The sequence below is a fragment of the Sipha flava genome, unplaced genomic scaffold, assembly GCF_003268045.1.
Source record: "Sipha flava isolate LNK unplaced genomic scaffold, YSA_version1 86_pilon_pilon, whole genome shotgun sequence".
Taxonomy (NCBI): domain Eukaryota; kingdom Metazoa; phylum Arthropoda; class Insecta; order Hemiptera; family Aphididae; genus Sipha; species Sipha flava.
Genome location: NW_020273628.1, coordinates 263,494 through 291,258, shown reverse-complemented (window position 1 = coordinate 291,258; position 27,765 = coordinate 263,494). Strand labels below are relative to the sequence as shown.

Below are 27,765 nucleotides of genomic sequence, written 5' to 3'. Positions count from 1 at the left end.
AATAAAAGTTTACAGTCGAGGAAGATACAATGATTAAAATTACAATCAAGATTTTGTAAAAAAAAAATTAATTTGAGCAAAGGAAATTTTACGTCAGCACACAAATGCAGACTTAAGCCATTCAGCAAGATTTAATTTAATGTTGCCATTGAGAAGCGGATCTTTCGATTCAAACAAATTGAAAGCAATGCTCAGATGAAGTATGGCAGATACAAAGTCACCAAATCTCAAGGTACCATCCTTTCGCATGTACCTCAAAATAAGGATAGACAACACTTCTGTGTTAATTTGAAAACCTACTTCCAGAAGTGCGTCTTTTAATCGTTCAGCTTTCAAAATACCAGTCTTGTCTTTTGAATGATTCTTAAATACGGTTTGCCAATATTTAAGACTACACATCAGATCCTTGAAATCGTTAAACTTCAATCGTCCACTGCCTGTACTCTGTGTACATAAAACAAACATTTTAAATTTACGCTTTTATAGTTTCTAATAGGAAACAAATTTAAAATATTTATTCATTAATTTCGTTTTATATATAAATTAATTTTGTTTTTGAAAATAAACAATAAATTGAATATTTATATAAATATCAATATTATATAAAAAAAAATATGGTACCCAGAAACCCAAGAACTTTAAATGTACATTATTTTGACAAGTTCGCATTAATCAGCAATTTGTATAAATTATTTCAAGGCGTAAATATTAAATATCACTGTGTAAAATAAACTTATATGATTAACTGTTATATACCTAATATGAACAAATAAATAACTATAATTGTGCCCGTATTATTTAATTATGAAGACATTTATGACCTTTTATTATGAGGACAGTGTTTTTTATGTAACTTATTTATACTTTGTTACATTATTTGTAATTTTTTTATTCATCTAACTGATCCCCACAATCATTTACAGTATTTATACTAAGACTACTAAGTCTATTTAAAACCAAAACTACTTCTCTCTACTATCGTCTAGCTAAATATTTATTTTAGTAAATGAAAGGCAAAGGTAAACATTGTGATATAAAAATACTATGAAAATAAATTAAACACTTACATCCAAGGTTATGACTACTTGCCGGCAGACTTCCATGCTAGCACAACTTTTTATATAATCTGTAATATCAAACTCAGCATTATTATTGTAATAATCACGGTTTAGGTAACTTTGATTTACCATTTGGCAGACAAGCGTCAAGGAGTTCTTGAAGTTCGAATGCATTTACTGTTCTGTGCTCGTCGGCCAACTGTAGGAACACTGATTCATACTGGACAAACGTTTTACCGTCCAAATTAACCGGTGCCTATTATATAAACAAATTAAAATGTTATTAACACTGGAGTATAACCATCGAAAACTTAATATACTAACCTTCATTATTGCTGATTTCAATAGTGAAGGAACAGTGTCAAGTAATCTAAAAAAAAAAATAAAAAAAAAATATGAGTCAATAATAATAATAATAATAATAATAATAACATTAATATCATAACAGTTCAATAACAATAATATAAAGTATAATACAATAACAAAATTGTTTTAAAAACTCACTTTAGTTTTAACGGTTTACTCGAATATACTCTAAGCGTAAATCCTGATTCTTGACCGGGTTCAAATGTAGTAGGAATGATCAAGTATCCACCTTGGTCTAAAAAACATCTGTAACTTACCTAAAGAAACGGATAAAATTACTTATCGATACTTGTAGGAATTCGCCAAGTGACAAACTTATGCCATTGAATAAAATATTCTATAATTTAATCAATGTTTATGGAGTAATATTATAATTATTTTAACATAATATTACTTGTCTGCTGTTGGTGTACTGCGAGTTAACCAACGATTTGTTTTTTTTGAAAAATTCTTTTCCCGTCGAGTCCATGCATGATTTTGGTAATGAGTATGACGTGAAACCGATCACTTTGGGCTCCATAATACTGTGTTGGTTTAACGAAATTACAACTTCTTCCATTTCACTTAGAATTAAATGCAGTTGAGGATTGATGTGGAACGTTTCTGTTGAATACAAAAAGAAAGGTTGAAATCTCGTAGAAGCGAATTCGATAGCATCAACGAACGAAAGCGAAAAGCGAAAATTACATTATTATTTCGACGCTTACCTGGATTATTCCGGCAACCTCCTGCCGTGACTCCTCTCTGCCAAGTGCCTTGGTGAAGACGCATTTGCCACGTCCTTTTGTGGTGCAAAGACGGTTCATCCCGACTGGTGTCGCTATCCAAATGTACCATTTCGACATGGGTAAATGTTTTCACGAATTCGTTATAGTTCATCCTGAATAAAATGCATTTATTAAGTATCTACTTCAAGTCATTAGGTATATTTCATCGGATTTGGATATTAAACCAATAATTATCAAAAGTTTGCAACGTGACTACGCGAGCGTGACGGCGTTTCGTCAGAATAAACCGTACCAAAATTCGCCTTCCATCAGATGGACGGCATTGACGCGTTCTTTCTCCTTGTGCGGAATATTGTCCCAATCTTCCGAGTCCCTGGACCACGGACCATTATATTCGGATCCCGTGCCGCCCGGCTGTCGTAGTTTGAACAATTGAATCGGCTCGTTTTTGTACGTCTCCAACTGCCGAGGATCACGATCGAAACAATAACAACAATTACATTATTGTTTCCGTCAAGAAAAAAAAAACATAGATACACCGCAATTAACATACCCGCTCCACCGCGCACAGCCTGTAATTGATTCCAATCTGAATGCCGTTCATAAGCATTTCTGGTACGCTTTTGTTGGCCTGCGAAACATGTTTGCGCATGATCAGTATCATAATTTATGCCTAACCACAAAACAGATTTCAGGGATTTCGAGGGTCCAAAGCGATTATGATATTTTTGTATGCGTCGTAAATCATAGGTTCACTGTGGATAGAATATCATGGGTAAACTAAAACATTCTATTGTTGGCCTTAACAAATTTTATTAGTCGAGTGCACGCACGCAATACGAATAAATAATACGAACGGTTTGTTTGATTATGTTAACATTCAATATCGTGCAAACGTTCAAAAATGAAAATGTAAACACCAGTTAAGTAACTACGTCTATAAACGAAGGTTATTCTTTTCAGCGTGTATTCTCAAATGCATTTCAAACTAATCGGAAATGTTCGTATATACATTGATCAAGGTAAGCACAATTAATGTAGGTATCCATTTTAGGTTCGCTAAGTGAACTCAATAGCAAGACTGGCTTTTTGAATATATAATGATAAAGGAGCCAATATTTTAATAATAATGGAATGCCTTAAAGTGTTAACGCGGACACGTGTATTATAATTAATTACAGCGGCTTACCCATACAAAATTGTATAAAATACTATCTTATGTTATCGTACTTTTCATTTTTCGTAACAAAATATAAAAGTACCGTTAAGGAATATATAACTGTATAAACAATAATTAATCGACAAAACGTTTTCATGATGTTTACTTAATCTATACTGTGTAAAAACCTTCCTACCAATAGTTTGCTTATGAAAACGTGTTGTTATAACATTCTGTTTAAAAGTGATTCGTTAACATTTTTCTTAAATCGTTGTTGGGGACTGAAATATCCTGAAAATTACATGACTGTATAGGTTCCTTATAAGGTAACGTCTGTAAGCCATTGTTGTTTAATATATGACCGCGGTTAGAGGCTTTGAACTCAGTAAGAGTTTCAGCACCACAATAGGAGAGTCCAATATTTCTTCCAATTATATATATATATATACGAGTATACCGAATATCAAAACACCAATCAAAATAAAACATTGACTAGACAAATAAATAAATAAATAAGTATTTTTATAACGTGTCAAAGACTCTGAAGTCCAATGAAATTATTAAAAATTCAAACATGTTCATAGACGGTTTGTAACATTATTATAACCGTTCTTAGCTTAAATGTTTATCAATCAGAACAGATAACTTAATTATGTTTTCGTTTGACTTTCCTAAAAATTTGTCAATGTTATAACTAAAGCACGCGTTCACTTTTAAGTTACAAGAATTTATCGTCAAGAAATGTTTACATTCAACACTTTTATACATGCCGTATGAATCATCACGTAATTATCCTCACTTCTTAAAAGTAGTTGGTTTCCCTAACACATTAATTCTGAAACTCTTCTATCACCATTGAAGTTTTAAAAAAATTAACATGAATAGTTGAATATTTGTCACTTTTTTAACTGTATTAATTTCAACAAAATAATCATATTTTTATTATTTTACAATAAATTTCGTGTAACAAATGTTTTTTTATAATTTTCAATTAAACGTTGATGGGGTATTTTATGATTTAGAATAATTTATCAATTAAACGGGTTACGCTTCGATATAAATTGAATTTCCATTCGTCTGCGATCTAGCTTTAATAGATGGTTTTTGAGATTATTTAAAAAATACGCTGAAAACCATCTCCATGAATTTATATTTGTGTACATTATTTTTTCACACCTTAATATTTTTACAGAAAAAAATGAAAAGGTAATTTTTATTTCCCTGTTGGTATTAAAATAAAAGTTGGAAATGGCGTTTTTTATGTTGTAAGTGAAATTTGAGTTAATTTCGTGAATATCGCAATTATAAATATATAATAGTATAATAACAATCATAACATCCGAAGGAACCTGTAATTAAACAAATGAAACTAGTTCACTGGTAATTAAATAAACACGGAGAAGAAAGAGAAACTACTGGAACCTATGATACCTACTAAATGTTAATTCGACTAAGAAGATCATTATCGAGGAGGAATGTCGACGCATCGTAAAGCACCTGTGCGTCATCAACAAGAGTAAACTTCATATTGTTTTAAATTAGCACAACTCTGGTAACTGGTATTTAAAACAAAACATAAAATCGAACAACGTGTAATGTATTCTCTGTTTGTATAAATAGTTTATTTTATTTCTTTTTTATTCTAAATTTTAACAGAACTGTGGTATATCTTATTATTATAATATAGTGGTTTTCTTTTCTTTTATATGTAAATATATATATATATTATGTATGCATTAAATTAACACACCAATAAAAATTAATATTTTATGTATGATAATTTTGGTGTTTAATAGTACGTGTGTGTGTCTATGTCTATATAATAGTATTATCTCTTAGAACTCAAGCAATATTGCCTATTATTACTATTGTTATTATAATAACATTTACTATCATCATCATCATCATCATCATCATCATCATATTATTATTATTATCACGCATTTGTAAAAAATAGCGTTTATTGTTACAATTTAAAAAGAATATTTTGTACTTTGAAAACTATAAAGGACTTTCAATGGACTGTCAATTAATTTTTTCTACGCTTGATAGTTATACCAAGCTAATTTTAAATTTATACGTAAATAATTAAAACTATAACAAGAAGTGAAAATATAGAATTTCAAATGTAGTTATGTGTAGAATAAAACGAAACACATTGGCTCGAATATGAATATCAAACTGAAAGCGTCTACTCTATATATTTTTACATTATACGAATGTATAATTATATATGTATAATGTATAATAATGTATAATATAAAGAAATATTGTTCGAAGACCTTGACATAAAAATGATTTATAATATGATTATGCTACATATAAGCTGTTATCATCTTAGATTCGCCCATCAGTAACATTCTTTCGTCTCTTGGAACGCAATTATGTCATGCTTTAATCTAGCAATTTATTCGCAAACTTGAAATAATAATTATATTATCTCTTGCAGTACACATTCGTGTTTTATTTATCAGTAGGGATTAATTCGAGTTGAAATTAATTTACAACCAAGTACCTGAGGTGACGCTGGTTGTACTGTACACGTGACAATAGACGTCATGTCTAACATTTTCGCAATCATTCTACCGCACGTGGTCTGGTCTTGTCGAATATTTATGCTTTCCGTAATTCCACCAGTCAAATCTGCGAGTCCGTCCAAAAGAGTGCCATACTTGAGTGCTTCGTACGAACCGTGTAACCTTTAAACAATAAGAAAAAAAACCAAAATATGTTTATTAAAGATTGCATTGTTCAGTGCGCGTATTTTGATATTAAATAACATAAATTGTATATAAAAATCAAAACATAAATCTATACCAATAATTATTTGACACTAATGAGAATATCTGTTACGCGCTAAATATTATTTTCCAGAGTTTTTATTTTCTATACTATATTTACAAATAATATTTTCGTGCGTAGGTAACGAATACATAATTATTAGAGAAAAAAGTACAAAAACCTATATATCGATATAAACCTATCAATAGTTCAAGACGAGTGAAATTCGATTTATCGACATGGATGGATTTTATAAATCACGCATAGAACAAAATTAAAAATCCAGTCGAATACTAGTTTTGGGTGCGATACAAGAATTGAACAGGCCACTGAGTCAGAAGTCTTTTAATTTGAAAGTAAACATGGCTATCATTATTACATTCATAAGAAGCGATTCGAAACGCTGAGCTAGTGTAACATATAAATTCCGGTTATTGATTTTATACAGTCTGTGTAGTTTTCGGTATAGTTGAAGGGTATCGAAATTGTCTGGAAACAACTAAAAATAATCCTTTTAAAATATTACTCGTGTTCAATTTCACTTTTCTCTGCAGCGGTAAACAGTGTGTATTCTAATAATTGTTTGACAATAATTTCTCTTCGAATGGAATTGGAAAATTACACCAGTTAAAAGAAAATTTACTTCTTACATTTTTAGTGATCCTTACATAAAATTTTTATATTTTTGTAATTCACAATCAATCATAGACCATAGAAAAAATGTTCAAACGATTTCTAAACAAATCCTATTGTAAACGATGAAATGCCCGTTTTTAAATATATTTCCTAAAATATAAATTGTATTTAAATATTCTAAAAAAATGTATTTATTCTTTTCTTTATTTTTTACCTTATAATATCTTATAATTGTTTTTGTTCGCGTAATCGAGAATTATACTAACGAATATTTTCATATGGTATTTTAAACCGTTGCAAATATGTACACTTTAACTGCAGGACATGCATTCGTTTGATAAATGAATAAATAAATATTCATCGAATGATGATGATTAACTATTATATCGCGACGATTATGTTCCAAGCATACGTTGAACTTCAACCTAAACTACTGACAGTGGTCTGCGCGTACTTTCACAACACTGCAAACGGGTCAATATCAAATAACGCCGAAAGCAAGTTGCTTGCCTAAAATATAAGACGATAAAGTACTCGCGTGATGTTGACGGTCAACGGTTAACGGCGACGCATATTCAAGTTCATTGGCAAAACGCGAATCGTTGTCGTTCGTTTTCCAATTTGAATGTATACGATTCGAAAGTGATCGGTTAAAGATATGCAGAACACGATCGTTTGTAGAAGCTAAGGCATAATATTGGCGTGCCCATTCGTGTTAAACCGTACACACGCTGTGCGCGCCTGAAAACGTTTGTATCGCTTTCCCGTCCCGGACGGTACCTATATTATATTAAAATACCGCTTTGTGATGACCGGTAATAATAATTATTGTAAAGCGTAAGTAGAAAACGTAAAACAACGCAACGCGAGTGCGGTAATTACACTTCAACTTCAACGAAGTGAACATAAGTGAACTTTATTACAAGTTAAGCAAAATTGATTGTGTAAAAAAAAAAATTCTAACCGTTATTCATGTGCATAATGGTGAAAAATATTTAAATAATCGTTCCCGTCTGTATTTATGATTGGCAATAAGAAGCTGTTAGCTAAAGAAACACGATAGAAACGATCGTACGTTATATATATCACATTGAATAATTATTGATTATGACATGTTATGTATCGAGCGGTATGCTGTTTTATGAAAACGGGTGGGTTTTAAACGAGATACTAATTATTTTTAATATCATGTCACACGGTAATTTAACGAAAATTTAATGGTCGGTCGATACATTTCATTATTCATACACGGGACGGGGTAAATATTTACGTACACATACCAATAAATAATACTGCACACGAGGAAAAAATGAAAATGAAAACGATATTGAACTCGTGTGTAATAATATATGTTATATATTATTATGGACAACGTTTGATAATTTCTCAGACTTTCTAAACAATTCCGCATCGAGAAACACTGTTAGCCATATCGCTTAAAACGCCATTATTGCACCGTAATGCTAGAACGGTTTTACTACCCGTCGGAATCATCTATTCGTTTAACTATATATTATTTGCATTACTTTACGTACGTTACCCATATTATCGACCCACGTTTATTTTATTTCCTAAAACGATACTTCAAACGCAGCAGCATTTAATTGCAGTTACGGGGTAAGATGTAGGTATAGTATACAATAACAACCCACATCGTTTAAGCCACTTCGACTACACATTATTATTTTTGAAAAATGCGTTTAAATTAAACAAATACACCATAATTATAAATCATTGACGTGAATTTTATATATATATATATATATATATATTGGATATTGGACGTAGGTGGAAACTAAAATAATTCGATACACCTCCGGTAGCTGTAAGCTGTGCAGTGCGCATGAATATTGTACGTAAATAACACGTAGTGTACACGCGTGTAACCGCAGAGTGCGCGTATAATCTACTTTTCACGGAGTAATTTATAGTGGTTTATTTAATTCCCGGAGGTCTTAATTCGTCGCGATCACCGCGCGGAATAGGATAATTACTGTACACAAGTATACAGCCGTGAGTAGATTTCTGCTCCAAAATGCCTTCCGGTTTTTTTTATAGTTTTTCGAAAATTCGTTGTATATTATGCTGTGCTAGTCGAACACTGTCGTCGCCGCCCGTCACGCGGTCGTCGGATCGTCTCGCACGGTTATGGACCGCGAAAGCCTCTACGAACAACAACCGGCCTTGGGAAATATAACTCGGATCGCACAAAACTTTTGGGTACGATGACCTCAGAAAAACAGCAACGAAAATTCTATAGTTTTAAAATCGATTATACGTGTACAATATACATACACGTGCATATATAGGTATACTGTAATCGGAATTTACTTAAGACTGCGTGAGACGACCGTTATTATTATTGCTATGACGGTGCAGCAATGTACGCGTCCCGATTCAGACGCTCTAGGCGCATACCGTAACACGAATTATTATCCGCGCTAATGAAAATCTCATTCTTCAAACGCGCTTCCAGATCACCGTCGTAATTTTAAGGCAATATTTTTATGTTTTTCTTCTACGCACACTCAATTATCGTTTAAATATTCTCCGTGACCCGCGAGTAATGTCGTCCGCGTTTTTGTCTGGTTTTCTATAATTTTCACTAATGACAGCGCGCATACGTGAACCACAGAATAGAACGTCCAGAAAATATAACGTTACCTCCATCCGAAATTAGAACCTTATGCAGTAATATATGATTTTTAATATAATTTTAATACATTTAAGATAACAAAAAAAAAAAAAAAAAAATGTTTCATTTTTAATTTACTCTCAAATCGAGAGTATTTTTTTTTTTTTACGTTTTAATTAAATACGATTACGATTTATGGGTAGGTACGGAAAAATTTTAAGGGTTTTATTGACTTCACGGAGCTCCCTTTCACGTATACGTAACCGACGAACACCACATATGTTGTTATTATCATTCGATCCATTGGGACACTGGATTTTAACACGAGCCTGAGGAAACATTCAAGACTGTCTAGCTTTGCACTAGCGTCGGTGACCGACCGCGGATTCGGAACTACAGATTTCGAAATTATCAACGTTTGTTGTTGATGTTTACTTCATCGTTTTAAGATAACAGTGACGACGTATGTACGATGTTATCAACAACAATAGCGTATTTCGCTACATTTGAAGCACGCCATTATTGCTGGCACGTTATTCATATATGACACTCGACGGTTTTCACCGACCTCTCGGTTCAACCGCTCGCTTGGTCCAGTGTCGGGGCTGCATATCGACCAACAGGTTTTATAAAATGACCGCAGGAGTTCTCGTGAACTCATATCAATCAGTGTGTCGAGAACCGCCAGATATTCGACGAAGGGGGACGAATGTGCGTGGTTTAATTTCAAGAAGACTAGTTTGATATGGTTATTTTTTTTTTTTTTTTGAGACAGCAAGACATCTTGAGCGGAACGTGTATCATTATAACATTCGTATCGAAACCTTTGATATCCTATAACGCACGAAGGTTGTTCATTGTTATTAAATCCTTTTTGTGAAAACGTAATCATGTATCCGAGGGCGAAAAATCTTCCGAAGAACATTCAACTAGAGAAGTAGAAGTATGTTATGTTATCCAAAATAATGATAAAAACAAACACATATTTATGCGTAACGACGATAACTGCTTTCACAAACACCTATTCGTCTGGTTAGCATGTGATTTTTAAAAAATAAAAATTTCTCTCGTACTAATAATTCTCTGACGAAAACGCGCCAAAACGCGCCAGCCACTGTTTTTCATTGCAAATACCTGAGACGATGGATACATTTCCGGCCTTAAGTCGATATTTCCAGCGTTATTATAATACTATTTGACCGTTAAAAAAATTATATAACCGTTCGCGATCGTCTTTATAGAAACGCTCTTATACACCATAGAAATGATAAACTATCTGATGCGTAGGAAGTTCAACGAGGCTGAAAAAAATATTGTACATGCATGTGCTTGTGTGTTGTAAGTAAAATTTCCTATTGTTAGCGAGTTGAAGATTGTCGATAATGAATCAATCATTACCTGAACCCATATCACATGATATTATAAAGATTTAATATACACAAGATAAGTTTGTTATTGATCGTTTTGGAAGATGAATTATTCGAGTATAATAATATTACTAAATACATAAAAGTAAAAAATATTAAAAAAAAAATTGAATTAATTATAAACTTTTGTTTATATTAATGGTTTCTACTTAAATATGTTGTATTTTTCATTTTTTTCTTTATTTAATATTTTAATGAACAACATTATACTATGCTCAGAACACCCGCTTTCTTTTATTCATCGTATTAAAAAATATGATCATATGAAATGTGCCTTAGATGGCCTAGATAAACTGCAGTGCGTTGTTTTAAATATTTATCCACAATTTGTCGATTTTTTTTAACTGTTTAAATAAAATTAATATAATACATAATCATGACTCCAATTATTTTTCTACCACATTAATTGTGACACCAATGAACAAATAATATGATTTTGAAATTTCTAGTAATAATTTCAAAAGTATTATTTATAATTTGTACATACAGTAGTTAATTACATTTTTCTTGCTATAAATATATGAATAGTTCATTATTTCTCAATTGCATTTAGAGGTCACGTAGATATGAAATCTCTATAAGAAATATCTATATGATTATATATAGTTGGCACAATTCTTACAGTTCTATCATTAGAGTTTATTATAAAATATACCGAAGTATTGCAGGATCGCATAAAATTTTGATTTATTTGTTCGGACTCAGTATTTAAGGTACATTTTGTTTAAGTACCCGGTCTACATTTATACAGTATTAAAAATGTTCGCAAGACATGGGAAGATAAATAATTCAATAACATAGCACGGTGCATAATACCTATTATGAGTTCAAAAACACTAAAATTATAGGCAATTTATTAATCGTTTCCCATTAGGATTTGAGTACACAGTTGACCAACGACACGGGATCACACGGAAAGTTTTTTTTTATTACCTTACGTTTAAAAATATATTTATTTTTATAATAAAACGATTATTTTTTTAATTGCACATGCTTACTTGGCATACGCTTTTTCCAATAATCCCGGCCAAAACTGATCGGTATGTGTAGATTGCAAAAACGCAAGCCGATTGTTCACGGTCGGAAGTCGATCGTCGACCAACACTTCCATCCATTCGCCACACCACCACAAACGAAACCGGAAAACGCCGCTGTATTCTTTTTCGCTGGAGAGCGACTGATCTGCCGGCACTACACGGTAGAACAGACCTTTACAAAGGTACAATACGCCCAGACATGACACCAGCCACTTATCACCTGTGCATAAAAATAAATCCTGTTTATGGTTATCTGGTTTTTAATTATAAACGGTACAAAGTGCATACTTAAGTATTCCTCATTAAAAACGCGTGCGTCTAAACTCTAAATGATACATAAAAAACCTTGAGTTGCATGTGTACACAGAAAAAACTCATTAAGTATTTGCATCCGAACCGTATAAACTGGCTCTCTCATACTATAAATTATATATTTATTCGTCTAGAAATAATGTATTTAATTAATTTTGTTGCACGGTACACAAAAATTATCTTCGGCGGGCCATTAAAAATTTGTGTCGTCACTGCAGTACAGAACAATATATACTGTGGGTTACATAAAATAGGAAATACACGAAATTCTAGTTCCGGTGTTTTTTAGATTAAAAATAAATTAATTGCTTATACAAAAGAGAAATTTAACGAGATTTTTTTTTTTTAGTCTTTTGTCGGATTTAACGTACTCTAGTATCAATGATAATGTAACGTAATCAAAAATTTTATAAAATCTAAGATATGTGTGCAGAGCAAGTATTTTAAAATAGTTCATTAAAATTATTTTATATGATAAAGACAAAAGGCATTGTTAATACAATAAACAATTTAATGCAGAAATCTACTTCTATATTTTAATTTATAATATGTATTGATACTGTACTCTTGTATCTAATATTGTTTGAATATTAGACTATGAATCAAAAAATATTACAAACGTGTGATGAAAAATTGATTCCTTAAAAGATTCAATCAATACCAATCTTCATAACACCTTTCAGCTAGGTGTAACTGAACACATTTAATCTTCTGACGAATACATCAGCTACAAGTGATCAACTCTGTACACTTAATAACTCTCAGAAATACTACAGCCATTGATGAATTATATCAAAACCTTATATTTATATATATATATATATATATATATATATACATATATTTTTGAACTGTATTGTTGTTACTAGGTACCAGATCCGTTCCACGCAAACCACCATAATATAAATAATTCACTATGAAGCACGGACAAATTTTCCAAACGAATACGTTTGTAGCGCCCGTCGCAAGACGTACAGCACAATAAAATATAACGTCTAAAATTGTTCAGCGTTTTACAAGACGGTAATAAATAGAATAATAATAATGATGCGATTTGAACGGTAATCTTAAACGTATTTATTGCGGTGCGAGAAATAGAAAGAGAATCATATTTTTTACATTGTGTTACGTTGTACGATCGTATCGATTCGACAAACGGCAAACGAGTGTAACACAATCATTACCGTCGATTACGGTTTTCCGACAGCATCGCGACGCCAATGTATCCACGACCCGAATGGTTTTATCACGCAGACCGTGCACGGACAATAGCGTGTTGTTTCGCGCCCGGTGCACGTGTGTATTGCTGCAGAGCAGCGAGTGCGATCGAGTGTCGCAGTTTATGGTCCACGGAGCTTGTCCCGGTCAGGAAATGATTTCGTGATTTCCGTTCAATTTTTTTTTTTTTTTCGTAGCACAGCAGATACGTGGTCTCGAAACCGGAAACTTCACCCGCGAAAACGGCTGAACTTGTCCAAAACGCGCGCCGCGCAGCCCCGACTGATCGGACGGCACCGTATACCGACCGTCAAGCGCACCCCGTCCGGCTTAAGGAGGGTTAGCGTCGCATTTCGTTCACGGGAAGGAAATCGGTCACCTCGTAACGGGAATCTCTGTCGTGGATAAATCAGTTGGTCTCCCCCCCCCCCCACCGAGTGATTCCGCCGCAGGACGATCGTGGTAGGTATATCATAGTGACCCATCCAGCCCAAAAGAACGGTGAACGATATATTATCGATATTGCGCACTGCACCACGACTTTGGCTCGCTAAGAGCATTTGATGGTTTACGCAGCCCTCGGATGAAAAATCTCAGAGACTTCTGGGTCACACGGTAATATATCGGTTTTACATTTATTGTTGTTCATTTCCAATCCCCTAAGCAGCACTCCACGAGGTTATTTGTATGCGAAACTTCTACCCCGCCAACGTTTCGTTACCGTTGATAATGGTGCATGATCGTCGTGTGGAAGTCGCAGTCACTCGTCCGAGCGCGTGAAATCACATTGTTCCCACCAGGGCTTATTCTAAGGATTTTTACCAAATGCCCAAATTTGGGTCGTACTGCCCATTAAAATGAAAACGTCGATCAACGGTCGTTGTTCGATTTCTGTCCCGTCCGGTCGTACCAACCAACCGGTACGGGCGCGCGTCGTTCTCCCTCGGATGGTCGGTCGAAAAACTGATGATAGTCGTGCGTTTATCGTATGCAATTACGGTATGCTGAAGGAATCGTACTCGAACGCGCGGTGAGCACCGTTTGTGTAACGTTATAACTATCTTTTTTTTCGGAGGCTTACCCACGTACGATGCCGGGTATGCTCGGGCAACCTCCCCTCCCCACGGGCGGGCTTAAAGGGGTGGCTAAGGGGGTATTAGCCCCCCCCCTTGAGACTAAGCTATATATTTTACAAAGCAAAGTATTATTATATATTAATAATTATAATAAAATATCGTCAATTGATGAATATGGTACCTATTTTAAAATTTTTTTATAAATAAATGCTCACTTTTGTTTTTAATTATATGTATTTACCTATATTTTAAAATGGTTTCAGATTAAAATTGATACCAATAATGTAACTATTTAAACTTTGTCATTATTGTGAAAAAAAAATGACTTACTTATGAGGGACTCAAAAACATATTCTGTAATTTAAAATTTTATATAGATTTAAAAAACCAACTAACTAAATTCTTAAACCTCCATTAGCTCCTCTCTTGGTTAGTGATTAATCCCGTCCCTGCCCCTCCCCCCAAATTGCTGCAAACGAGGACTCTAAGAGCAAGTGACCCGTATTTTAACTGATGTCGTTCGAATCGAATATTTAATTTACTCTAAAATATGTTTGGTAAAAAATAGATTACGTTTCGTAATAGAAACGGTAAAACTAAATCTATATTTTCGGGCAAAAAACTTGTTATGATAAAACAACGGTTACGGTTGACTATAAATATAAAAATCGCAAATAATTGAAGCTGCCTGAGAAAAATATACGAAACTCAAAGTAAACATATTCACTGGTGCTAATTAACACGATATATTGAACACACCATTATATATTGCGTATGTATCGTACATAATTAATTCTTGTTGATATGTTATATTGCTATGAAGTAACTCGTTATAATATTCAATAAAATAAATGAAGTTATATGGGATTGAAAAAAAATTGTATAGCAAAATTATAATTTATAACGAAACGGTTAAGATAAATTACTTATGTAGAATATATATATATAATTATCGTAAACATTCTTTGTGTACAAATCACATAAATATTTTATACAAAAAAGATATACTTTACAAGTGTCGGGACACCTAAAACGCGTTATTTATTTACATAATATATGAACAACTAATGTACTCGTACAGATTCGGATAAGCCTTTTACTTATGTACTTTTCAAAACTACGAATCAACGGACGTCTGAATTTCTACTATAAATGTACATACAATATAATGACTCTTACATGTAAATACAATGACGTACTTCATGTCTTCCATTCGATCTGCGGATGCAGAAACTATTTCGGTGGTGATATTTTTTTACATAACTTGGTCGTGTACAATCAACATAACGAATAACCTTGTGAGTATATATACAGCTTATTAAGTATTTTTTATGGTATTTTAACTGGGATTCAAGACTTTTTCCAAAGAAAAAATGTATTTATATCTATACAAAACATTGTTAACGATTTAAATATATCATATAACACTAATACTTTGTACAAATATATATATATGTTTATATTTGTGAATATGTTTCATTACTTTTTCAAGCATTATGATACAAAATAAAACGGAATTATCGCATCGCGCACAAGGCTGTGACCGTCACGACGTTTTTTTCAGTCCCATATGTTTATTATTTACCTATGTACATTGTACTATAAAAGAAAATTGATAAAATGGTTCATGGAAATGCTGTGTTTTTAAATAGAAAAATTATGTATATAAAATATTCGTACACAACTAATAAAAGAGTGAAATGCACTTGGGTTAGTATAAATATTCAGTTTTAAGGTGTTCCATAAAGTTTAGTAAAAATAAGTACTTAGAGTTGACAAGTTTCATCAACTGACAAGACTAATAAAAATATAATCATCAATTGATTTATTATTTTATTTATTGTGGGATATTATGGATTTAATTGAGAATACAAGATTTTTGTTTCAATTAGCATACATTTAGATTATTATTTTGTATTTATATGAAATTGTAAATATTATAAAAAAAATATTTATTCAATTAGCAATCCAGTTAATTTATCAGATATGTCCTTATCATTACAAATTGTCTTGCATAATGAAATATTGTTGATTATATATTTATAATTATTATAGTACTATTTTTTCTTTTTTTTTTTTTTTTAATAGTGTTAAAACAACTTGAACATAAATTATCTTATTAAATTAAAAATGCATTTATTATAAATAAAATAGTAATTTGTCATATTATTTTTTGCGTAAGTACAATCAACTGCTATAGAATTACAATTTAAACATAAACATACTAACTTATTTTTAATGATCATTATTGTAGATTTGTTCCCTATTATATATGTATAATAAAAATTAAACGAATTCTTAATTAGTTTTTTATAACTATTGCGTTAACAAGATAAACATGTAATAATAATATTATGTATACCTCTACATTTTATTTATTAATTATATCTTAATAACTTATATCATAATTTTATCTTTGAAAATGAGCATTGCAATTGGCTTATTTATTTGCAAAAACTTAAGCGTATCTCAAGTATATACTTAAAGTTTAATTAAACATAGTTGTGGTAATAACTCGTAACTTTTAAAACCTTTTGTATTTTTGATATTGATATGCGATTGAATTTGTGTCGCACACATTTACCATTTATATATTTATTGAAACCATTTATAATACATGAAGTAAAATTACTATTTGTTAATGTTTAAAATAATGTCTCTTTAAACGTTTAATTGTTAATGCTAAAATAAATACAGTTTTAAATGGAAAGTAATAAGATGTACAAATTAATTTGTCATATTAGTTTAAATATCAGGAAAAACAAATATATCGAATATTTTTACTCGTTCCGTCCAAAATTAGGCACGGATACTTTTTCTGCAAATTGATTTTATTTTGTTTTCATTCACACACATTCGCCGAAAAACAATGAAAATAAAAATGAAATACATGAGTTTTTAAAAATTATTAACTTAATATATAGTTGAATGAAATATATGACTTGAGTTTAGGAAAAAAATAATAATAATACTTAATTTTAATTAGAATCGATAGAAAAAATGTTTATCCTGTTTTCCAACCCAATTCTTAACAAAGCCAAAGTGATAATACAGTTTTATGACAAATCATTCGTTAAGAAATTACACTTACCCATTTTTCCGGGACTGATATCGAAATGAGATGTTGAATCGCTAACAAAAACTGGTCTATTACATATTTCCTAAAACAAAAAGTTACACAATTAAACTTAAAGGTATATTTATAAATTATTATTATTATAATCATTTTTAGCAAAATCTGAAAATGTTCAAGCTCTTTGATTCTATTTTTTTATTTTTTTTTTTTTTTTTGAATATTATACAATATTGATATTTTCAGTTCAACCCAAAAAAATTGACATTTAATAATAATATATCTTTGTTAACTATCTAATTTACTATGTAACAAAGATAAAGTAATATAACGTATTCTATGTTGAACAAGATAAATTATCTGATAACCGTCAATTACAAAAGAAGACAATATTTTATTTCACATTCCAAATACACGTTAATTTCAATTGATTACATTTGAATTAAATATCATCTGTATATTTTTTATAATTTGGAAACACAATCTTGATGGTAAATATGCAATTATATATTTATTGGTCAAAATTGGAAAAATCATATTAAAGTATGATTTTTGTGTAAATGTTGAGTCAGGCGACATTCCTTACCAAAACTATGTGCAAGCAAAATTCACATTAAAACTTTCTTAATAATAAAATTACGTTTCTACCTTAATATGAAAATATTAACCTACCTTAAATTCTCTATTTTTCAAAGCCATATGTTGTTATTTAAACTCAAACGTGATATTTATAACTGTATCACTTAATATTTTAAACTATATGTTTTTCACTCCAATTTTCATCTGATGTATATCTATTTGTTCCATCATATCAAAACCCGACCAGTTCTTCGCAAATCATTGGAATAGTTTCTAATAGCTCATAATGGACAATCGTAGCTATTCAGTAGCAATTTTGCATTGTTCGATCATCGAGCGCACAACGGTATAAAATGTATGTACGCACATATATACATTCATGTTGCGTACATGTATACACATATGAATAGAATTTGGAGGGAAAAAAACCAGTAAGAAATAATAATACGAAAAAATTTTTGCCGTTCAATAGACGATTTCGGCCGAGGGACATCATCTCCCGTTTAAAATATTCACAGCCGGTCAGTTTCACTATACGCGCTGCAACGAACACACAAACACATACAATATAACCTACTTCCAATGGTTAGTCAATTTTTCATCGCAAGCGTACGTCTAACAAAATAAATTATACACACACATACATACACCTACCGTACACACATGACATGCGAACATGTAATTTGGTAGGAATCTACCAAATATTTTTTTTCTTAAACTCAAATAGTAGTTCATTTTTTATATTTCAATTTTAAATGCTTATCAGAGGCGACCAAAACGAATAAAATTAAGTGAATGTTCCTAGATGTGTATTATACATAATACTCGGTCATCGTGATCCAACCAAAAAAATGGTCATATGTATATCATATATATATATCATGGAATATGTGTCTTGGTCGCTATAATATGTGTCTACGTCGCGTTTAAAGGCTTAACGATCCGTAACAATGAAAAAAATAAATAAATCATTATTTCCGAAAAAAAATATATACTTAAAGAAAAGAATATGGTAATTGGCCATTCGTATTTATTTGTTTCAGTTACATTTGTTAACTGTGTGATGATGATGCATATAATCAAGGAGCCGGAACTCGACGAAATAGTAATACAGAAATAATTTGTTTGTCTAAGCGTGAGATTATTTTTTTGTATAATATAACTTAAAAACATCGACACTTTATTGCAATAATATTGACCGGAGTTCATAATCATTTTTTTTTTTTTTTGTGTTCTGTCCAAATTCGTCTACCCACTTAAAATTAACTCTATCGGTCTATTGAACTATAATGTAGGTGTGTTATAAAAATAAAACTGATATAAATAACTACTATAAACTGCTACTATAAAATGAATATAAAAATTGAAGTTCTTTCGTCTAGCCAATCGAGTGAGAAATAACATCATTTACACAGTCCAAATTATATATCGAGAATAAATTTCATCTGCAGTCTGCATAACTGGTTATAGATTATTCAAGAGAAACAATCAAAATGTATGGATTAATCTGCTTATGTATGGTATGATACAATAAAAAAATATCACTGCAGTTATATTTTTTTCAAAAACAAATGCAATCCGTAATATTTAAAAAAAAGTTTCAAAGTCGTATAATATATGAAAACAAACTTGCAGTGAAGAATGACGTGCCGTGCAGTGGATTTAATAAAAAATATTATTCAAAGTGCCAAAATAGTGTTGGTATTTATTTGACAATAGAATTAAGTAGGATTTAAGAATGTTCTTATAGAATACTACCAAGTCGGGTCAATTTTACAAGACTTAAAAGGATTATATTGGTCACATGGATTATATTGGTCACATAGATTGGAATATTTTTCATTGTGCACGGGTGTAGTGTATAGTTAATAAATTAGCCGTATTTAATTCGTAGATAAATACGTGGCGAACGATGATGCAGTTCATGTCTAAGACGTGCCCACAAGTTTTAATTGCTACGCACATCGTGCATCCGTTGCCATCCGCTGATGCGCTTTATTATAATTATTAACAACGATAAGGCTTACACGTAGAACAGTACCCAACAATAATAAATATCGAATACTATTCGGTGAACAAAACAATAATACGATTATCAACTGCTCTCGTCGAACAATGCGGTTTCAGCCTATAATGGTGTTGAAGACCTCTCGCGATCGGAGATCGGCCATAGTAATACAGTAATCTTGCAGTTTCTTTGGGTGCAAACGTCAGACGTGGCATTATATCGACATTGGCGACATCATATACTATGAAACAGCACGTCCGACCAGTCGATGACATGAAATGCTATACACGAAATAGACTACGCTAACAGCATATTAATGTAATATTATGGGCGAGTGCTTTTAATACATTTTTTTTTTTTTATGCTTAGCCAAGACTTATTTCAGCACAATGTTATCACTGTGTGGACAATAATGAATGCGAAATCAATTTACATCCCACCGTCTCATCGGGACGGTAAAAAACACAGATCGAACGATTATACTTTTCCTTTAAGTATTATTGATTCCCAGATTCTAATTTAGGATTAACGAACGGTTAATATATTAATAATGCTAAATGTATATTATTATTATTTTTGTTTTTGTTGTTAGAACGTAGCACGCGATCGGTATTATGTTATTACAGCGTACACGCATATAATTATTTTAGAAAATAGAACATGCATACACCGTTTCAATCGTGTGAGTAACTTGCTCTTTCGTTAGCTTCTTTGTCTATTAATTATTCTGAATAATCAGGTATTGACGGGTACACCGGTAGACGTACCACGCAGCTACAGGAATCATTTGCACGATTTACACATGGCGAAACAATGTCCAGACGTCTATTCCAATACCTTATTAATCAGATTTGACGTAATTTTTTATTCATTTTTTTTTTTTTTTTTAAAGGTCGTTGCATCGCCGTTTTAAACACTCGGACCGAGTAGGTGTCTGATCTTCCTACTAACAATTTGATCGCCCACCACCATCACCTGTAGTCCGTACCACGTCGATCAAGAATAATAGACTTAACTCTTAATACCAATATAATATAAACAAGTTTGATTCGGCAGCCTCGGATAATAATCGGCTAAATAATATTGAACACTGACCTTTGGTCTTTTCCACACAAACTGGAATGGAGGCTTTTGATGATAAAACACTGAAGACTGGGTGGCCGGAAAATCGGGGTCCTCCCATAATTCCCCACGTTTTTGACACATCCTGTGGATTCTGTCGTAGTCAGCCATCGTACAAATATATCTGAAAAAATAATTAAAAGCACTATTTTATGTAACAATAATATAAAATATTTATGTAGTATTAAATTTAATCGCTATTTTTCAACACATACTAAATAACGAGTTTATTTTGAATTCATAAATAACGTATTTATTATATAGATCAGATTGAAAAATAAAAAAAAGAATTTTCAAGTAATTGACATTTTATCAAAAACAGTCGCATATTTTATTGATTTTTATTTATAATAAACTATCTTATAACAAAGCGTTTATTTTGAAAAATGTTGAATCGTGCTTGTAGTCTAATAGATTAATTGTACATTTTATAGTTTTATAATACTACTTCGACCGACCAAACATGTTTCATTGATGTACTATGTAATGGGATCTAAAACCACATTATTATGTAAATTAAGAATATTAACTTATACAAATCAAAAAATAAACATTTAATAAATTAACATAAGTGATAATAAAATATAATATTCGTATATATATTTAAAAAAAGAAAGGAATGTTTTTGAATTATTTTTATATTATATTATTGAAATTTTGGATTTTATTAACACACTGGTGACTGGAGTAGAAATTCATAATCATGTTGTAGTGTACCGAGTTCAGATAAATAAGTTATTGTGTTATGCTATTTTGTGTTCAGATATTACACATAACTGAAATTAAAACCAAAATTAAACTCCAATTTATTAATCCTTCCAACAATTGTATTGATCAAATATTAGTGCACAAAATCAGGTCACATCCTGCATTTCCGGATTTAAGGCCCATAGCTAATATCCACGTACGTTTAAGGAATGCGGTTCATTGGACTGTTTCAATATATTATTTGATCCTCGGCCAGCCTCCCCTGGAAGGCATCTCAAGTAAAAGTCAATTTTTGCAGGGAAAGTAGTTAATTGATCAGCTTTATTTTTTCTGTACAGACTGGTACGATGACGCATATATGGTCTGTCGTAGTCGTTGTTGTTGTTTTTTTTTTTTTTTTTTTAATTCGGTTTCTCAGCAAACTGGTACGTAGTTCTGGCTTGACATCATCGACCAGAGTCTCAGGTCAACGTATCGTCCTCCTCCCACGACCCGAGAGACCATAAAACATGGTCATCGTTTACGGTAATTTTTTTCTCGGGTACTGCATAATTTTTTAACAACTATTTGGCACCCAAACTTATACAAAAAATAGAAATGGTACACTGTAATTATACGCATATATTTTTTTTCTTCCGTGTATACATTATAACTTTTATAATAATAAATGTTATTTATAAATTACGTGATTTGTCATGTACAGATCATGTATACAACTTAATAATTATATATGATTATAATTTTCTAACCATTATCTTTTACGTGGCATTATTATTAATTCAATTAAGAAATAACCAAGTGTTAGACGTTTCACATTTTAAAAATGTAGAAGGGGCGTAAGAAAATGTTAATCTCGTCATTTTAAGTTCACAATTGATATAATCATTCAAAATGAATTTAGGTATCTATAAAAATTGTATATTTCTATGTTGAGATAAACACGAAATATCTCTGATATAAACAAATATAAACGGTTTTATACAGTAAAAATAAAATGTGAAGATCTTATAGTCACAGGGTAAATTTATTAACACGCAAACATTCGTGAGATTTGTTGCGAGCGAATGTTAATGTGTCCAGGTACACGTTGAAATGTACTTTTGTGAATTTTTTCAAAGAAATAATGATGTACACAAACGATAACGAGACAATTTAGATCGACGTCGTGTGATGGCGAACACTGCGAATGAAATATTTCGTACAGAATTTGGGACAAACGATGCATTAAGAATGTCCTCCTTATAAATCGTGTCTTGAAAAATCTGATAACTGTTGGGTATATACTTGTTTAGAATTGTACACGGCTACGATATCTATAAGTCAGAAACAAGAGGAAAAGAGTAATAGCTTTTCAATGTACATACAATAATTGCCACACGTGCGTGTTAATCGTTGTACACATATATTTCGAACGTGTTGCATTGCTTATTTTAGCCGTATACATTCGGCGAATATTAGAAACAAAGAGCTAGGAACTTCGATCTGGTATTAAGTCTAAATCAGTTTAGACTATCAATTTAGACAATTTATAGATATATCGATTGTGTACGTAACCGTAAGACAGACATAGTTCAATTGCAGTACAGTAAAATATAATAGTCGGTTTATACCACCGTATGTCACATGACATTTGCATTACGCGCGTTTATGAGAAATTTCGCGGTCCGTATGATAGCAAAAATAATAATAACGTAATACGAAAACTACAACAGAAATGCATAGGTTCAACGTCCCACGCTCACCGGCAGTACACACACCGTTGAGTATAGGTGTTGGTGTGATGTCACCTGCAGTTTGTTAGCAGTCGATTCGCGTTTGTGCGCGTCCGTGAAATATGGCGAATACAATGTACTAGCACTAGTGTTAGGGTCAAATACACGCGATGAATACCAGGACTCACGAATAATTTGGACTTCTCTGACCAGCCCGTATTCAACGGGAACATTATGCTGTTAACGAAGCTTAAAAACAATGGTATTTAAATCGTGTACACATAATGCCGATTACCAACGAGTTCGCAACGAAACCAAATCGTTAAAAAATTATTGAAGTTTGAACACAAATCAATGAAATTATAATAAGCTTGTAAAATATTACTAAAAATATTCACGGTAAGAAACGCGTCATCTTGTACAAGAAAACACCGTTTTTCAGGTTGACTAAATTCATATCTCAGAAACTATTAGTCATCTTTTATTTTGACATGGATAACATTATTAATCTTTTGACAAAGTGTTTTTATATTTTTCATAAAATCCATGGTAAATTATAATATTTTTATCGTTATTTATTTACTAACATTTATCTGAATATCATTTAATAATCAAACGAGAGTCTAAATTTGAATATTAAATTCTTAATGAGTGTATTGTTTCAGAATATAATGATGATATTCAATTAATATTCATTAATTTATGACCAATTATGCTCTTCACAGTTTGTAACTATTTAAATTTAAATCGATGGAATAGAAAAGAAATTTAAAGGATAATTTAAAAATAAATAGGAATATAAGCTCCTCCCTATTCTCCCAGTCTAAACGTTAAAACAAATTTAACTAATTAACTGTTTGTTTGGTATACAAAAAGAATTAGAAAAAATAGAATTTAAAAATAAAATTATGGGTGACTACTTGAAAACCGAAAATACATTCAGAGACAGTTTATTAAAATGATTGTAAAATAATAGGATACTACATGATTAACATTTTTAAATATGTACATTTAAAAAAATCATCTTGTATACATATGTCTATTAGTTAAATTAAATTTTTGATGTATAAATTATCGAAGACATTCATGATGTCTATGTTTTTATGATTAATAAAACACTAAAATAAGTATATTCATATTCAATAAAATCATACAATTCTTAGATACGCTTTTCACTTCTATATTTAATAAATTGTACGGGTAAGTATAATTCAAATTTCGCCTTAAATTATGTCTTATAATTTTCTAGAACATTTTTAGAATAATAGATTTAGAAAAAGTCACTTTTGTGTAATAATAATTTTCAATCTTGAATTTAATTTTTAAATTATCTATAATACATGAGTAATACTTCAATTTTTAGTAATCTAAAAAGGAAATGTAATATTAAGTACACCCAAACTTTTAAGAAAATTAATGATAAAATAATGCATGTGTTACTTTTTACAATATATCAATATAAGTAATGCTTTAATAGATATAATCAAATTTTGCATTAAAAATTAATTCACAAATGTATTACAATCATCAATAATTATATTAATTTCTGAATCCGAATAGACTTAATCTGAGATAAATATTTTCAATTATGATTTATGAGTCATGGTTACAGTATAATCGAATTTAATCAGGACCGTATTATGGTCATAATATATGGGGGGATATTATTTTTAATGAGGCCCTTTCATCCAAAAAATTTCATTTTTCTATTCAGATTTAGTAATTTTTAATAAATAAGAATAAAAATTAGCATATTGTAGTATAGTCGCAATTAATTAATTAAACATTACTCTATATTTGTAAGTCAACTTTTATAAAACACATTGTGGCCCCATTAAACTTGCTATTCCTCTCTAGTCACCCCTTGATTGAGCTCTATATTTATTGCATAATACATAAAAAATAAATAAATAATATATTTATAGATAAGAGAGTGTATATTCAGAATGTTAAACAATTTAAAAATAATAATATTATATTTACTTAGTATTTTTTCTAGATAGCTTAACAACTAATGTCAATATAAAAATAATAATTAAAAAGTTTTCGTTTTTAATTTATTTTAACTATTGAAAATTATAACTTAATATTAAATATTAAATTATATTTTTCAATATAAATTTTATATTTTATATATTATGTATATTATATTTTTACAATATATAAAGTAGAATAATATTTGAAATGTTTATCAGACAGAATTAAATATCATGTTAAAAAGCTTTTAAATAATAATGATGATAAAAAAAAAAATATAAATTTTTTAACAAATAATTAAATATTGTAATTTTATATATAATTATTAAAAATATATTCATTTATTGGGACACTTTGCTTTCGTGTTTTAGGGAAATTAGGTTAGCGGAACAATAATTTAACTCAAAAAAAAAAAAAAAAATCAAATAAAAAACGAAACAAAAAAAAAAGAAATCCATCATCTACAATAGATATGGGAAGTTAAAAAACCACGATAATACTGATGAAAGTGATACTACACGGATGGATGACACTGTACGCGTAGTCTGCTCCAAATGTTAAAATCGTTTAAAATAAACAAAATTGACATACAACTCCTATAGTACCGATTTATAAATTACAAAATCTGGTGCATCCCAAAATCTCTCTACAAAATCTGGTGCATCCCATTTTTTTTTTTTTTGTACATAAATATATATATTTAATAATCACTAAACATTACAAAGACATAAACTTGAACCTGATGCATATTCCAGATGCTTGCATAATGTTATGTTAGTATACCAACAACATTTTACAACATAACAAAATATATGCGTCAGGAATGTGTACTATTCAATGGAAACTATTTCACCTTTGTCTAAATTAGAAATTTAAAAGGTATGTATTAAATAATAACACTTCACAATACTATAATTATGTGTATCAAGTTATCAATAAACAAATTTTTAAACTCACGCTATACAATTTTAGATTTATAGTCGTGTACACCAACTCGAAATTATTCTATGGTCGTTCACTGAATATTAAAAACAACTTGTCGCAATGTAATAATAAAATTAAACTATTAAACACAATATTATATATAAAAAAAAAAAAAAACCCGTGACAGATAGCCGACGCACAACCGCACTGCAGGATGAACACCTGTTGACTGACTCCGCGCGGAAGACTGCGCGCGCTTGTCCAGGATAAACCTATGCGACCGCAGCCGCACTTAAAAAACATCGACGATCATTAGATAATAGAAATAGAAGTGTGGGGCCTAGTTTGAAAAGTAGCTGCAATTTAATATACACGTGTACAGATCTTTTTATTTCTTCTCAATCCCAAGGCGTTGCTATGAAAACATTTAAAAATTATTTTACCAAGAAAAAAAAAAGATGAAAAATGTGTAATATCTCATGATAAAAATAACAATGTTTACTTTCTGATTGAAATCATTTATTTTTAGCATTTTATTTGAATAGGATAATTTTCTTAAAAAAAAAATTAGATTTATTTTTTAGCCTATATTTAACTGAAATCAGATTCTGGATCATAACGTTGACGATGGTGTTTAACTATTTGTCAAGCAGTAATATACACAAAGAATTTCTAATGAATTTCACAAATATGTTTAAAATAATTTGCTATCCAAAAAAAAAAAAAAAATTTTACAAATAATGAACAGTACATGTAAGTGAAAAATAATGATGATTTATTCTTACAACTAAAAAAATTATACTTAAAGAACTTGACAAAATTCTGCCAAATGTTCAAATATTGATATTACCGATATTAATTAAATTCTAAAAAAAACATTTATGCAGTATATCATTGTTTGTTACCGAATATGACGAAAAATATTGAAGAGATACATTCAGAAATCAATAATATGGACATAAAAATTATTCCTAGAAAATTTTTTTAAAATTAATGACAATGGTAAAAATCTGTTTCCTTCTTATGAAAATCCAAAATGTTTAGGTAACTCTGAAATATTTATTGCATTGGAAACATGGAACATTTACTTACAGATCCAAATATTTTACTCAAATGTTTACAATACAGATTTTTAATAATGGACATTATATACCAGTTGTGTTCTATCTTCTAGTCAATAAATCTACTGATACATAAATTATTATTATTATTAAACTATTATCATTATT

The 27,765-nt window shown here is 30.5% G+C and overlaps 1 protein-coding gene across 2 annotated transcripts; it reads right to left on the bottom strand.

Moving 5' to 3' along the window:
• Positions 1 to 26,748, bottom strand: LOC112693428 (calpain-C). Of its 2 annotated transcripts, XM_025568491.1 has the most exons (14): positions 26,570 to 26,748; positions 21,189 to 21,339; positions 17,525 to 17,594; positions 11,789 to 12,047; positions 5,827 to 6,010; positions 2,706 to 2,783; positions 2,445 to 2,614; positions 2,132 to 2,304; positions 1,819 to 2,027; positions 1,563 to 1,681; positions 1,383 to 1,428; positions 1,188 to 1,314; positions 1,068 to 1,126; positions 94 to 444 (listed from the first exon to the last, which is right to left on the bottom strand). In XM_025568491.1, the coding sequence occupies exons 2-14, from the start codon at positions 21,324 to 21,326 to the stop codon at positions 94 to 96; spliced, it is 1,983 nt and encodes a 660-aa protein (XP_025424276.1). In that variant the 5' UTR covers positions 21,327 to 21,339; positions 26,570 to 26,748. The 2 variants fall into 2 exon arrangements, with proteins under 2 accessions (XP_025424277.1, XP_025424276.1); XM_025568492.1 differs by lacking the exon at positions 26,570 to 26,748 and having other exon boundaries at positions 1 to 444; positions 21,189 to 21,326.
• Between the last annotated feature and the right edge of the window lie 1,017 nt (positions 26,749 to 27,765).